The 15682-nt window shown below is 45.9% G+C and overlaps 1 protein-coding gene across 1 annotated transcript in view; it reads left to right on the top strand.

The window, feature by feature from the left end:
* Positions 1 to 15682, top strand: part of GALC (galactosylceramidase) — a gene marked incomplete in the record, with an annotated part of 30149 nt that overhangs the window by 1019 nt on the left and 13448 nt on the right. The window contains 6 exon segments of the mRNA XM_056545950.1: positions 6311 to 6424; positions 8233 to 8372; positions 9088 to 9126; positions 11998 to 12128; positions 13156 to 13311; positions 13489 to 13613. Of these exon segments, the coding sequence (XP_056401925.1) occupies positions 6311 to 6424; positions 8233 to 8372; positions 9088 to 9126; positions 11998 to 12128; positions 13156 to 13311; positions 13489 to 13613 (705 nt within the window).

Below are 15682 nucleotides of genomic sequence, written 5' to 3'. Positions count from 1 at the left end.
TTCTGCTGCACAGTGCGCACTACAGATCCATTACTATCTATGGGATTCTGCTGCACAGAGCGCACTACAGATCCATTACTATCTATGGGATTCTGCTGCACAGTGCGCACTACAGATCCATTACTATCTATGGGATTCTGCTGCACAGAGCGCACTACAGATCCATTACTATCTATGGGATTCTGCTGCACAGTGCGCACTACAGATCCATTACTATCTATGGGATTCTGCTGCACAGAGCGCACTACAGATCCATTACTATCTATGGGATTCTGCTGCACAGAGCGCACTACAGATCCATTACTATCTATGGGATTCTGCTGCACAGAGCGCACTACAGATCCATTACTATCTATGGGATTCTGCTGCACAGTGCGCACTACAGATCCATTACTATCTATGTGATTCTGCTGCACAGAGCGCACTACAGATCCATTACTATCTATGGGATTCTGCTGCACAGAGCGCACTACAGATCCATTACTATCTATGGGATTCTGCTGCACAGTGCGCACTACAGATCCATTACTATCTATGGGATTCTGCTGCACAGTGCGCACTACAGATCCATTACTATCTATGTGATTCTGCTGCACAGAGCGCACTACAGATCCATTACTATCTATGGGATTCTGCTGCACAGAGCGCACTACAGATCCATTACTATCTATGGGATTCTGCTGCACAGAGCGCACTACAGATCCATTACTATCTATGTGATTCTGCTGCACAGAGCGCACTACAGATCCATTACTATCTATGGGATTCTGCTGCACAGAGCGCACTACAGATCCATTACTATCTATGGGATTCTGCTGCACAGAGCGCACTACAGAATCAGAGCAGCGTCACTTTCCATCACTGACATTTATCTCTATACTGAACAGACTGCATTGCCGGCTATGGGGACCGACCGTGACTGTGCAGTCCTAGCATCAGCGGATTCAGTCAGCGCCGGCCGCCATCTTATTCTTTCCGGTTTGAAATTCCATAGTGTGCATAGATCCTTAAAGCTCCTGCCCTGGCCCCCGCCCCTCTCTCCTTGCCCAGGCCCCCTCCCTTCTCTCCTTGCCCAGGCCGAGCCCGCCCCTCTCTCCTTGCCCCCGCCCCTCTCTCCTTGCCCCCCGCCCCTCTCTCCTTGCCCCCGCCCCTCTCTCCTTGCCCAGGCCATGCCCGCCCCTCTCTCCTTGCCCAGGCCATGCCCGCCCCTATCTCTTTGCCCCCGCCCCTCTCTCCTTGCCCAGGCCATGCCCGCCCCTCTCTCCTTGCCCAGGCCATGCCCGCCCCTATCTCGTTGCCCAGGCCCCCTCCCCTCTCTCTTTGCCCCCGCCCCTCTCTCCTTGCCCAGGCCCCTCTCTCCTTGCCCAGGCCGCTCCCGCCCCTCTCTCCTTGCCCAGACCCCGCCCCTCTCTCCTTGCCCAGTCCCCCCACTCGCCCCAGAGGAGAGGACCTTGTTATGATACCATTCAGGTTCTTCCGGTCTTTCTCCTCTAATCTTCTGTTTCTCCCTGTTGCTTTATCTCGGCTTCATCTGTGTTGTCTTTGCCGATTCTTATGGAACTTCCCTGAATCTGGGGGAAGAACATACAGAAGATCTGCAATCACTACTCCCATATTTAATGGAAGGCAGTGCTAGCCAACCAGTGTGCCTCCAGCTGTTGCAAAACTACCACTCCTAGCATGCCCGGACAGCCTTTGACTGTGGGCATGCTGGGAGTAGTAGTTTTGAAACAGCTGGAGGCACCTTGGTTGGGACAGACTGCAGCAGAGGATAAATGAAGAGAGTGAGGTGGCGAGCTGCTTAGACAACACTTCACTGACAATGAGAGGACTACACAACTTCTTATCAGGAGAGAGGGAGGAGCTGGGGAGCTGCCGAGACAACACCAGCTTACAATAAAGGAATACACAACTTCGTATCTGCGGTATTTCAAGCAAAAGCATGCTGAAGTTAGCACAATGTGTGCTAACACTTTAACAAAATATAATTTTCTTATTGTAAAATACCACTTCAGAGGAGATCTGCAGCCAGACATTTATCCCCACCAGGGCAGTGTTTCCCAACCAGGGTGCCTCCAGCTGTTGCAAAACTACAACTCCCAGCATGCCTGGACAGCCAACGGCGGAGGCACACTGGTTGGGAGATACTGCTACAAGGTATGCCAGTCCCCTTTCATCCTAGCTGGAATATATCTGTAGTCATCTACACGATCCCATCTGTCTGCAGGACCGAGAGAAACTTCCCCCCCCCCCCCCCCCCCGTTATTATGCTGCTGATAGTGGCGTTAGGGAAAGTAAGTGATCGGCATATCCTCCTGTTTTAAAAATGGACTAACCAGGCATTTTTTTAAATTTTTTTTAATTTATTATTTTATTTCTTTTTCTTTTGTATACACTTATGCCCCCTGCTGGACTATTGAGCAATTTCTTATTTTTTTTTGCAGGGTTTTTGGAGTATGATGTGGCGAATTAATTGGGGAAGATTTATCAAAACGTGTGCAAAGGAAAAGTTGCCCATAGCAACCAATCAGATTGCTTCTTTCATTTTGCAGAGGCCTTGTAAAGAAAAATGAAAGCAGCGATCTGATTGGTTGCTATGGGCGACTTTTCCTCTGGACAGGTTTTGATCTCCCCTAATTGTATACAAAAAAAGAGGATTGCAGCAGCACACATTGGTCAAAAAATTGTGGCTCTTGGCGCACTTTTTGATCAAAACGTGTCCCCCATCCACCATGGGGAGGTGGCCTCATTTAGGATGGGCCCATCCTAAATGAGGCCACCTCCCCGTGGTGGATGGGGGACACGTTTTGATCAAAAAGTGCGCTAAGAGCCTCGATTTTTTTTTGACCAATGTGTGCTGCTGCAGTCCTCTTTTTTTGGATACTCTCCCCCAATGTGTTTACATGTCTGGGATCAGGGTTGGCGCAGGGTCGCAGGAAATGCTTTTCAGGGAGTTCGGGTGGAGAAGTGTAGTAAACCGCGGCTTTTTCTGTCGGGCTGGCAGCCGCATGTGGAAAACTTGCACTTAGCGGTGGCGCTGCTTCGGAAAACATAAAAACTTCTACCGACTCATAGTGAGACGTTGCGGCCCGTTTCCTGTTAACTGGACAAAGTTCATAGAGTTCGCTCTTGAGTTCTCCTTTTTTGTGGTTACAGCCACCGTCACAAAAAAAGTAGAAAAAATAGTTTTAAAATGAAAACAAAGCATTAAGTCTTATTAAAAGATGTTCTACTGTTTGGTTTCTGCAGCTTTTATGCAGATTATATGTCTCTATAGTAACAGAAAACAACTAATTCTTTTCTGTCTGATACTTCCATTAGTTTCTTCCCTACTTTATGCCAATATACATTGGGTAGACAGGTGTGGTTATAGGGGTACTCCGGATGGCGGGGCATGGTTATGACGTCACGACAACCCCCCGACACTCGTTCTAAACGTACGCCGGGTGCTGCACAGAGATCGCAGGGGTCCCAGTTGCCTTTGTCCCAGTTCCCTTTGTCAGTGTGGTGTTGTCTCGGGTACTCCCCAGCTCCTTCCTCTCTCCTGACAAGAAGTTGTGTAGTCCTCTCATTGTCAGTGAGGTGTTGTCTAAGCAGCTCGCCATCTCACTCTCTTCCATTATCCCCTGCTGCAGTGTTTCCCAACCAGGATGCCTCCAGCTGTTGCAAAACTGCAACTCCCAGCATGCCCGGACAGCCGTTGGCAACAGCTGGAGGCACCCTGGTTGGGAAACACTGCCCTGCTGTCTCATGAGACATGGGTGGATCTTATCTCTGAGCTCTAGCCCCTCCCCCTGAGTGATGTCATGACCTTGGACCAACCCCTCCAGCCTACATCACCATCTCCTTGTCATATAAACAAATACATATATGGCATAAGTATCTGCAACACAAAAACTGTTCCATTTATCTGAATAGTACGGCTTTTTTTTTTTTTTTTTCTTTTTTACTATCAACTGGCTCCAGAAAGTTAAACAGATTTGTAAATTAGAAAAATACAATGTAGCCCGGACCTTCTAGGTGAGTATAAAATGGATATACAAGGATCGTGCTTCAATAATAATTATCATTTATTTATAAAAATAAAATTTCATCACTTCTCACAGGGCCCTTGTGAGAAGAGCATACATAATAAAAAGGCAACCTAACAAGGTATTAAACAATAGTATTAAAATTCTACACTTGGCATAGAGTATAAAGTAATAGAATAAAATAGCAAAAAGAGCTGTACCATACAAATATATTAGAAATTTGCTCTTCTAGATGTTTTAGGGTAAATGTGTCCCTTTTTTGGATACAGTGACAAACAGTCTGTAATGATAGCAATTGTTACCGGTCTGTCGATTGTAGCTCAGGCGGTGGATGTTGCTCCCGCAATAGTTAAGTGTCCGTAGTGTATACAGTCCACTGTGTGGTGCCTCCAATTATAAGCCTGGTCCAGTAGGGTCTGAGCGTGGTGGCAGTCGCTGTCGGATAAGGCGCTGGCAGGCGCCAAAGATCGTGATGGTGTCCGGGGACTGCTGGCGCTAGCGTGCGCTAAAGTTGATATTCCTCACCGCTTCATTAGTTGGAAAGCAGGACCATGTACTGGAAGGCTGGAGGTTCACCTCGTGGTGCCGGCGTCTGACGTCAGAGCCGGGATGGTTACAGCAGGATAGTTGCACCGGGATAATTGCGCCGGGATGGATCTGAACTGCTGGACCGGGTGAACAGCAAAGCGTGAGCACAAATGGTGGTACAGTTCATAGAATGTGACTGGCCATAGAATTTGGGCACAGTTTTGATACTGCTATGCCAGCAGTATCAAAACTGTGCCCAAATTCTATGGCCAGTCACATTCTATGAACTGTACCACCATTTGTGCTCACGCTTTGCTGTTCACCCGGTCCAGCAGTTCAGATCCATCCCGGCGCAATTATCCCGGTGCAACTATCCTGCTGTAACCATCCCGGCTCTGACGTCAGACGCCGGCACCACGAGGTGAACCTCCAGCCTTCCAGTACATGGTCCTGCTTTCCAACTAATGAAGCGGTGAGGAATATCAACTTTAGCGCACGCTAGCGCCAGCAGTCCCCGGACACCATCACGATCTTTGGCGCCTGCCAGCGCCTTATCCGACAGCGACTGCCACCACGCTCAGACCCTACTGGACCAGGCTTATAATTGGAGGCACCACACAGTGGACTGTATACACTACGGACACTTAACTATTGCGGGAGCAACATCCACCGCCTGAGCTACAATCGACAGACCGGTAACAATTGCTATCAATACAGACTGTTTGTCACTGTATCCAAAAAAGGGACACATTTACCCTAAAACATCTAGAAGAGCAAATTTCTAATATATTTGTATGGTACAGCTCTTTTTGCTATTTTATTCTATTACTTTATACTCTATGCCAAGTGTAGAATTTTAATACTATTGTTTAATACCTTGTTAGGTTGCCTTTTTATTATGTATGTTCTTCTCACAAGGGCCCTGTGAGAAGTGATGAAATTTTATTTTTATAAATAAATGATAATTATTATTGAAGCACGATCCTTGTATATCCATTTTATACTCGCCTAGAAGGTCCGGGCTACATTGTATTTTTCTAGTTTCCCTTCTCTTAGCAATTAAGGTATAGTTGCTTGCCCTGTTTGACCTCGGTGCGTAATAGTTGTGAGCTGCACACACCCACATAGTTTTTTTCCTTTTTTAAGATTTGTAAATTACTTCTATTAAAAAAATCTTAATCCTTCCAATAATTATCAGCTGCTGAAGTTGAGTTGTTGTTTTCTCTCTGACAACAGTGCTCTCTGCTGACATCTCTGCTTGTCTCGGAAACTGCACAGAGTAGAAGAGGTTTGCTATGGGGATTTGCTTCTACTCTGGACAGTTCCCGAGACAGGTGTCATCAGAGAGGACTTAGATGGAAAAGAACAACCCAACTTCAGCAGCTCATAAGTACTGAAAGGATTAATATTTATTTAGAGAAGTAATTTACAAATCTGTGTAACTTTCTGGAGCCAGTTGATATATAAAAACTTTTTTTTTTCCTGGATAACCCCTTTAATCTGCCACATATGTTCACACGTACTGTACTGTAACTACAACTCCCATCATTCCCTGACAGATTGCAGGAATTGTAGATGTGGAGTCACAGATTGGGGAATAGGAGACACCAAAGGCTCTGAGCATTATGGGAGTTGTAGGTGTGCAGCATATGGAGAGCCGCAGACTGATACAACTGTAACAAATCCTCAGCTGAGGGGACGTCCCTCGTGATACTGTTCTTTGGTTTCTCTGATTTCCCTTCTCCCCTCAGATGGCACGGAGCCCTCCCACATGCATTATCCGGATGACCAGAACTTCTTCCGGGGTTATGAATGGTGGCTGATGAAAGAAGCCAAGAAGAGGAACCCCGAAATAAAGCTTGTGGGTGAGTGACCACATGACGCAGAGCGCAAAACGGACAGGGGCCCCATAGATCCTATATTACCTTATCCCATACACCCTCCCTGGTGCTCAGTACTCACAGGGGCCCCATAGATCCTATATTACCTTATCCCATACATCCTCCCTGGTGCTCAGTACTCACAGGGGCCCCATAGATCCTATATTACCTTATCCCATACACCCTCCCTGGTGCTCAGTACTCACAGGGGCCCCATAGATCCTATATTACCTTATCCTATACATCCTCCCTGGTGCTCAGTACTCACAGGGGCCCCATAGATCCTATATTACATTATCCTATATACCCTCCCTGGTGCTCAGTACTCACAGGGGCCCCATAGATCCTATATTACCTTATCCCATACACCCTCCCTGGTGCTCAGTACTCACAGGGGCCCCATAGATCCTATATTACCTTATCCCATACATCCTACCATGTGCTCAGTACTCACAGGGGCCCCATAGATCCTATATTACCTTATCCCATACACCCTCCCTGGTGCTCAGTACTCACAAGGGCCCCATAGATCCTATATTACCTTATCCCATACACCCTCCCTGGTGCTCTGTACTCACAGGGGCCCCATAGATCCTATATTACCTTATCCTATACATCCTCCCTGGTGCTCAGTACTCACAGGGGCCCCATAGATCCTATATTACCTTATCCCATACACCCTCCCTGGTGCTCAGTACTCACAGGGGCCCCATCGATCCTATATTATATTATCCTATACATCCTCCCTGGTGCTCAGTACTCACAGGGGCCCCATAGATCCTATATTACATTATCCTATATACCCTCCCATGTGCTCAGTACTCACAGGGGCCCCATAGATCCTATATTACCTTATCCCATACATCCTCCCTGGTGCTCAGTACTCACAGGGGCCCCATAGATCCTATATTACATTATCCCATACACCCTCCCTGGTGCTCAGTACTCACAGGGGCCCCATAGATCCTATATTACCTTATCCCATACACCCTCCCTGGTGCTCAGTACTCACAGGGGCCCCATAGATCCTATAGTACCTTATCCCATACATCCTCCCTGGTGCTCAGTACTCACAGGGGCCCCATAGATCCTATATTACATTATCCTATATACCCTCCCTGGTGCTCAGTACTCACAGGGGCCCCATAGATCCTATATTACCTTATCCCATACATCCTCCCTGGTGCTCAGTACTCACAGGGGTCCCATAGATCCTATATTACATTATCCCATACATCCTCCCATGTGCTCAGTACTCACAGGGGCCCCATCGATCCTATATTACATTATCCTATACATCCTCCCATGTTCTCAGTACTCACAGGGGCCCCATAGATCCTATATTACATTATCCCATACACCCTCCCTGGTGCTCAGTACTCACAGGGGCCCCATAGATCCTATATTACATTATCCTATATACCCTCCCTGGTGCTCAGTACTCACAGGGGCCCCATAGATCCTATATTACATTAACCCATACACCCTCTCTGGTGCTCAGTACTCACAGGAGCCCCATAGATCCTATATTACATTATCCTATATACCCTCCCTGGTGCTCAGTACTCACAGGAGCCCCATAGATCCTATATTACCTTATCCTATACATCCTCCCTGGTGCTCAGTACTCACAGGGCCCCCATAGATCCTATATTACATTATCCTATATACCCTCCCATGTGCTCAGTACTCACAGGGGCCCCATAGATCCTATATTACATTATCCCATACACCCTCTCTGGTGCTCAGTACTCATGGAGGATGGATGAAAGGATTTGCCTGTATTTTCTTAGGTCTACCCTGGGCATTCCCCGGCTGGATTGGTAATGGCAAGAATTGGCCGTATGACTTTCCTGATGTCACCGCGTATTACGTTGTCTCTTGGATCATTGGCGCCAAACAATATCATGACTTGGACATAGATTACGTGGGGGTGAGTGTGCGCAAAAGTGACGCCAATATGTAAAAACAAAACACTCCGTTGCTTATATAGCACAAACCTATCCTATAGGACAGTGTTTCCCAGCCAGGGTGTCAAAAACTACAACTCCCAGCATGGCATTTCCAAATTTTTGCAGCTTTGTAATATACTTACTGTTAAGTTCTTTACTTCCCCACATCAAGGCTGAAATCCCTTCCAGATCTAATGCTCCTGGCAGCTGAAGGCTTATAATATGTGTCTGATAGGTGTATCCAGTCTAGACAATGCTCTGTGAGCTAAACATCCCGGACCCCAGACTGATACATTGTACATAGCTAGTCCTGCTCTCAGCTCAGAAGTGATACAATTGTATCCAGTCTAGACAATGCTCTGTGAGCTAAACATCCCGGACCCCAGACTGATACATTGTACATAGCTAGTCCTGCTCTCAGCTGAGAAGTGATACAATTGTATCCAGTCTAGACAATGCTCTGTGAGCTAAACATCCTGGACTCCAGACATTGTTTTTGGCCCTAAAATATTCTGTCGTCTATCAGGACATGAGGGATTTCTATACTTTATGTTTTTCAGAATCTCTAATTTGATACACTGTAACAAACCCTCGTCTGTGAGATATATTTACTCCATAAGCTTTATCTGTAGCCGTATATATTGTTGTGACATAAGTCGTTCTTACTCTTCTTTGTCTCTTTGTTTTCCTCCTCAGATATGGAACGAGCGCGCCTTTGATGCCACGTACATAAAGGTAGGTACCCGGCCCGGGGCGGACTCCCTCCTGCGCTCCTGTCGCTGCTTTTGCTTTGTCTCCTTCTTTTATAATGTTGTTGTATTTTCATTCGCCAACTTCTAAAATCCTGACTCCCCGACCTGAAGAGCTCACAATCGGAAAGTGATTGACATAAGTGACGCAAACTAAATAGTCATGTACAGCGAGAGGCAGCAGGGTCCATACCATACTGATCCCCACCAGGTTGTACCCCAATAGGACATTAGGTTTGTGGCTTCTCCAGATGTGACGCCCTAATAATAATCTGACTTTGACACTCAAGGTCAGTGATCTCTAACTTGGGGCTACCCAGATGGTGCAGAACTACAACTCCCAGCATGCACTTTTAGTTGTGTAACAGCTGGAGAGGGACAGGTTGGGGAACACTGTTCTAGGAGGCGACATAGTGGAGAGGTCCCTACAGCACAGATTCTTACTGACCATTGATTCTTACTATGTCAGCGCCTGCTGGTCGTTGTAGTTACCCCACAGGTTTATTGTTGTTCCTTTTCCTCTCTGGTAATGGCTGACATGTAAACTTTGTCCCTGAGGTTCTTCGGCGCACCCTGGACAGGCTGGGGTTAAACAACGTCGGTATCATCGCAGCAGATGGAGATTGGGCGGTTGCACATGACATGGTAGTTGATCCTTATCTAAATGATGCTGTACAGATTATAGGGTAAGTGAACATTTACATAGGACTGCAGATCTCTGGGCATCCTCAGTCTGCAATGTAGGATTGTGCTGTGTAGCTGAGATGTGTTAGGGGCGGCCGGGGGACAATACAGTGGAGGGGGCGGCCGGGGGACAATACAGTGGAGGGGGCGGCCGGGGGCCAATACAGTGGAGGGGGCGGCCGGGGGACAATACAGTGGAGGGGGCGGCCGGGGGCCAATACAGTGGAGGGGGCGGCCGGGGGCCAATACAGTGGAGGGGGCGGCCGGGGGCCAATACAGTGGAGGGGGCGGCCGGGGGCCAATACAGTGGAGGGGGCGGCCAATACAGTGGAGGGGCGGCCAATACAGTGGAGGGGGCGGCCGGGGGCCAATACAGTGGAGGGGGCGGCCAATACAGTGGAGGGGCGGCCAATACAGTGGAGGGGGCGGCCGGGGGCCAATACAGTGGAGGGGGCGGCCAATACAGTGGAGGGGGCGGCCGGCGGCCAATACAGTGGAGGGGGCGGCCAATACAGTGGAGGGGGCGGCCAATACAGTGGAGGGGGCGGCCGGGGGCCAATACAGTGGAGGGGGCGGCCGGGGGCCAATACAGTGGAGGGGGCGGCCGGGGGCCAATACAGTGGAGGGGGCGGCCGGGGGCCAATACAGTGGAGGGGGCGGCCGGGGGCCAATACAGTGGAGGGGGCGGCCGGGGGCCAATACAGTGGAGGGGGCGGCCGGGGGCCAATACAGTGGAGGGGGCGGCCGGGGGCCAATACAGTGGAGGGGTCTGGCCCCTGATCATTGCATATGTCCATGTATTGCACCTGTTCAACTAGAGCAGTGTTTCAGAACCAGTGGGCCTCCAGCTGTTGAAAAACTACAACTCCCAGCATGCCCGGACAGCCGTTGGCTTTCCGGGCATGCTGGGAGTTGTAGTTTTGTAACAGATGTAGGCCCACTGAGGAACACTCCCCTAGAACAATGGCTGCTATCTATAGATAAGTCTTCGTTTATGGAAAAGAACTGAACACTGGAATCTGCTCCCAACTGAGATTTTTTACCAATATAAAATGATCTTCTTGTAAACCGCCCTGCACTACATCTCCCACAATGCAACAGGGCGGGATACAGATCAATAACCAGGAGGGGCCAGTAAGAGGGATTTTATTCTATACAGAAGGACATTGTAGAGGAAACCAGCAGAGTTGTGATTGCAGCTCTGAATGTTCTAGTCAGATGAGGCCTGATGGGTATAAAGCGGATCATAGACTTTACAGGGCTCCCGGCTGAGCATTTATTCTCTATTGAGGGTGGAGAGGTAAGCCGCTGCCAGACACCTCTGATGGAATGTTACCTTCCAGAAAACAAAAGAATCATGGGATGGTTGGGGGCCCCATTCTGCTGCCTCAATCTAATGTGTATGGCGATCTTAAAGGGGTACTCTGTCCCAAACATCTTATCCCCTATCCAAAGGATAGGAGATAAGATGTTAGATTGTGGGAGTCCTGCTGCTGGGGACTCCTCGTGATCTCCGACACGGCACCCAGTCCTTCGGTGCGCGGAGCGCCTCCATTCACTTCTATGGGAGGAGGCATGTCATAGCCAATACACCTTCTCCCATTCACATGAATGGAGGGGGTGTGCTGTGAAATTCCGCAGCTTCCGCGTTCCTAACGCCGCCGGCACGGAGACCACAGGGGTCCCCAGCAGGGGGATCCCCGTGATTTAACATCTTATCCCCTATCCTTTGGAGTACCCCTTTAACACTTGATGTAATTCAGGATCAGTACAGCCTTATGTGGACGTGCCAAACCCAATAGACGATGTTTGTTAGATTGTTAGCTCTTCTGGTCAGGGTGTGTAATGGTGCCCCCCCCCCCAATCACAGGTCAGATAATGATGAGTATTGGGGGGGATATGTAGGGGGCTGAGATCCGGGATACCTTCCTGTCTTTCCATGTGTCCTCTACCTCTGCCCCTCTGCTCTGTGCTGCACATCTTCTCATAATTCTTTATAATTCCATTATCTTTCTCATCGGTCCCAGGTCGGGGGACACAGCAGGGGGGGGGGGGGGGGGGGATCTATAGATTTACGAATCTGCTGTCACCTGATATGTTTCCTCTGTGTCTCGTCTCCCTGAAGGATACTTGATCTGCCTCTTCTCTCTGCTTCACCCTCTTTTCTATCAAGTTACTGCGCTACACTCTGGATAAAAGTGGTCTGGAGCGAGTGAGGATCGTAGCCAGCGATAACACATGGCAGCCCATCTCCTTCCAAATGCTGCGGGACGCCGAGCTCCTGAGGGTGGTCGATGTGATAGGGTAGGAATCTCCGCTTCATCCCGTGGACTATTCCTAAAATACTTATCCTGTACTGATCCTGAGTTATATCCTGTATTATACTCCAGAGCTGCACTCACTATTCTGCTGGTGAGATCACTGTGTACATACATTACATTACTTATCCTGTACTGATCCTGAGTTATATCCTGTATTATACCCCAGAGCTGTACTCACTATTCTGCTGGTGGGGGTCACTGTGTACATACATTACATTACTTATCCTGTACTGATCCTGAGTTATATCCTGTATTATACTCCAGAGCTGTACTCACTATTCTGCTGGTGAGGTCACTGTGTACATACATTACATTACTTATCCTGTACTGATCCTGAGTTATATCCTGTATTATACTCCAGAGCTGCACTCACTATTCTGCTGGTGAGGTCACTGTGTACATACATTACATTACTTATCCTGTACTGATCCTGAGTTATATCCTGTATTATACTCCAGAGCTGTACTCACTATTCTGCTGGTGAGATCACTGTGTATATACATTACATTACTTATCCTGTACTGATCCTGAGTTATATCCTGTATTATACTCCAGAGCTGTACTCACTATTCTGCTGGTGAGGTCACTGTGTACATACATTACATTACTTATCCTGTACTGATCCTGAGTTATATCCTGTATTATACTCCAGAGCTGTACTCACTATTCTGCTGGTGAGGTCACTGTGTGCATACATTACATTACTTATCCTGTACTGATCCTGAGTTATATCCTGTATTATACTCCAGAGCTGTACTCACTATTCTGCTGGTGAGATCACTGTGTACACAATGGATAGGCTGTATTCTCAGTGATGTCACCGCTGATCTCTAGTGATAGGCTGTGATGTCACCGCTGATCTCTAGTGATAGGCTGTGATGTCACCGCTGATCTCTAGTGATAGGCTGTGATGTCACCGCTGATCTCTAGTGATAGGCTGTGATGTCACCGCTGATCTCTAGTGATAGGCTGTGATGTCACCGCTGATCTCTAGGCTGTTTCTATTACAGGGCTCACTATCCGGGGACTCACACTGTTATGGACGCGGTGTCTACAGAGAAGAAGCTTTGGTCCTCAGAAGATTACAGCACTTTCAATGATGAGGTCGGGGGAGGCTGCTGGGCTCGAATCCTCAACCAGAATTACGTCAATGGGAACATGACCTCGTAAGTGCCCAGGATGATGTAACCTCCTGCAGTCATGTAGTGGATGTATATTGGTTGGAGGAGCGGTGACCGTCATGTCCTCAGTATTAGAGCGTCCTGTGGGATGTCTCCTCTGATGTCTCCTATAACATCATCTTATAGAAATGCTTGTGTGATACGTCATTTCTCATCTTCTAGAACGATCTCGTGGAATCTTGTGGCCAGTTATTACGAGCAGTTGCCCTTTGGTCTTGAAGGATTGATGACGGCGAAGGAACCGTGGAGCGGCAGCTACGTAGTGTCCTCCCCCATCTGGATTACAGGTAATTCCTGGTGATTATAGACATCATTGTTCTCCAGCCGAAACTACAACCCTCACCATGCACTGACAGCCAAAGGTTTCTATAACTGATGGTGTAAAAGAACGTATCAGTCTAAACAATGATCTGTGAGCGAAACCAATCAGCACAAGGCCCTTTCCTGATAGGATTAACATCTCCACAATATATGTCCTTATCTACAATGTATCAGCTCTATAATATATGTCCTTATCTACAATGTATCAGCTCTATAATATATGTCCTTATCTACAATGTATCAGCTCTATAATATATGTCCTTATCTACAATGTATCAGCTCCACAATATATGTCCTTATCTACAATGTATCAGCTCTATAATATATGTCCTTATCTACAATGTATCAGCTCTATAATATATGTCCTTATCTACAATGTATCAGCTCCACAATATATGTCCTTATCTACAATGTATCAGCTCTATAATATATGTCCTGATCTACAATGTATCAGCTCTATAATATATGTCCTTATCTACAATATATATCCTTATCTACAATGTATCAGCTCTATAATATATGTCCTTATCTACAATGTATCAGCTCTATAATATATGTCCTTATCTACAATGTATCATCTCCACAATATATGTCCTGATCTACAATGTATCAGCTCTATAATATATATCCTTATCTACAATGTATCAGCTCCACAATATATGTCCTTATCTACAATGTATCAGCTGTATAATATATGTCCTTATCTGCAATGTATCAGCTCCACAATATATGTCCTTATCTACAATGTATCAGCTCTATAATATATATCCTTATCTGCAATGTATCAGCTCTATAATATATATCCTTATCTACAATGTATCAGCTCTATAATATATCCTTATCCACAATGTATCAGCTCTATAATATATGTCCTTATCCACAATGTATCAGCTCTATAATATATATCCTTATCCACAATGTATCAGCTCTATAATATATATCCTTATCCACAATGTATCAGCTCTATAATATATCCTTATCTACAATGTATCAGCTCTATAATATATGTCCTTATCTACAATGTATCAGCTCTATAATATATGTCCTTATCCACAATGTATCAGCTCTATAATATATGTCCTTATCTACAATGTATCAGCTGTATAATATATGTCCTTATCTACAATATATGTCCTTATCCACAATGTATCAGCTCTATAATATATGTCCTTATCCACAATGTATCAGCTCTATAATATATGTCCTTATCTACAATGTATCAGCTCTATAATATATGTCCTTATCTACAATGTATCAGCTGTATAATATATGTCCTTATCTACAATATATGTCCTTATCTACAATGTATCAGCTCTATAATATATGTCCTTATCTACAATGTATCAGCTCTATAATATATGTCCTTATCCACAATGGATCAGCTCTATAATATATCCTTATCTACAATGTATCAGCTCTATAATATATGTCCTTATCTACAATGTATCAGCTCTATAATATATGTCCTTATCCACAATGTATCAGCTCTATAATATATGTCCTTATCCACAATTTATCAGCTCTATAATATATGTCCTTATCCACAATGTATCAGCTGTATAATATATATCCTTATCCACAATGTATCAGCTCTATAATATATATCCTTATCTACAATGTATCAGCTCTATAATATATGTCCTTATCCACAATTTATCAGCTCTATAATATATGTCCTTATCCACAATGTATCAGCTGTATAATATATATCCTTATCCACAATGTATCAGCTCTATAATATATATCCTTATCCACAATGTATCAGCTCTATAATATATATCCTTATCTACAATATATGTCCTTATCTACAATGTATCAGCTCTATAATATATATCCTTATCCACAATGTATCAGCTCTATAATATATGTCCTTATCTATAATGTATCAGCTCTATAATATATGTCCTTATCTACAATGTATCAGCTCTATAATATATGTCCTTATCTACAATGTATCAGCTCTATAATATATGTCCTTATCCACAATGTATCAGCTCTATAATATATACTCATCCACAATGTATCAGCTCTATAA

This window comes from Hyla sarda, chromosome 11 (genome assembly GCF_029499605.1).
Source record: "Hyla sarda isolate aHylSar1 chromosome 11, aHylSar1.hap1, whole genome shotgun sequence".
In the NCBI taxonomy this organism is placed as follows: Eukaryota; Metazoa; Chordata; class Amphibia; order Anura; family Hylidae; genus Hyla; species Hyla sarda.
Note: the sequence above shows the minus strand (reverse complement) of the source record. Positions and strands in the feature narration are given on the sequence as shown.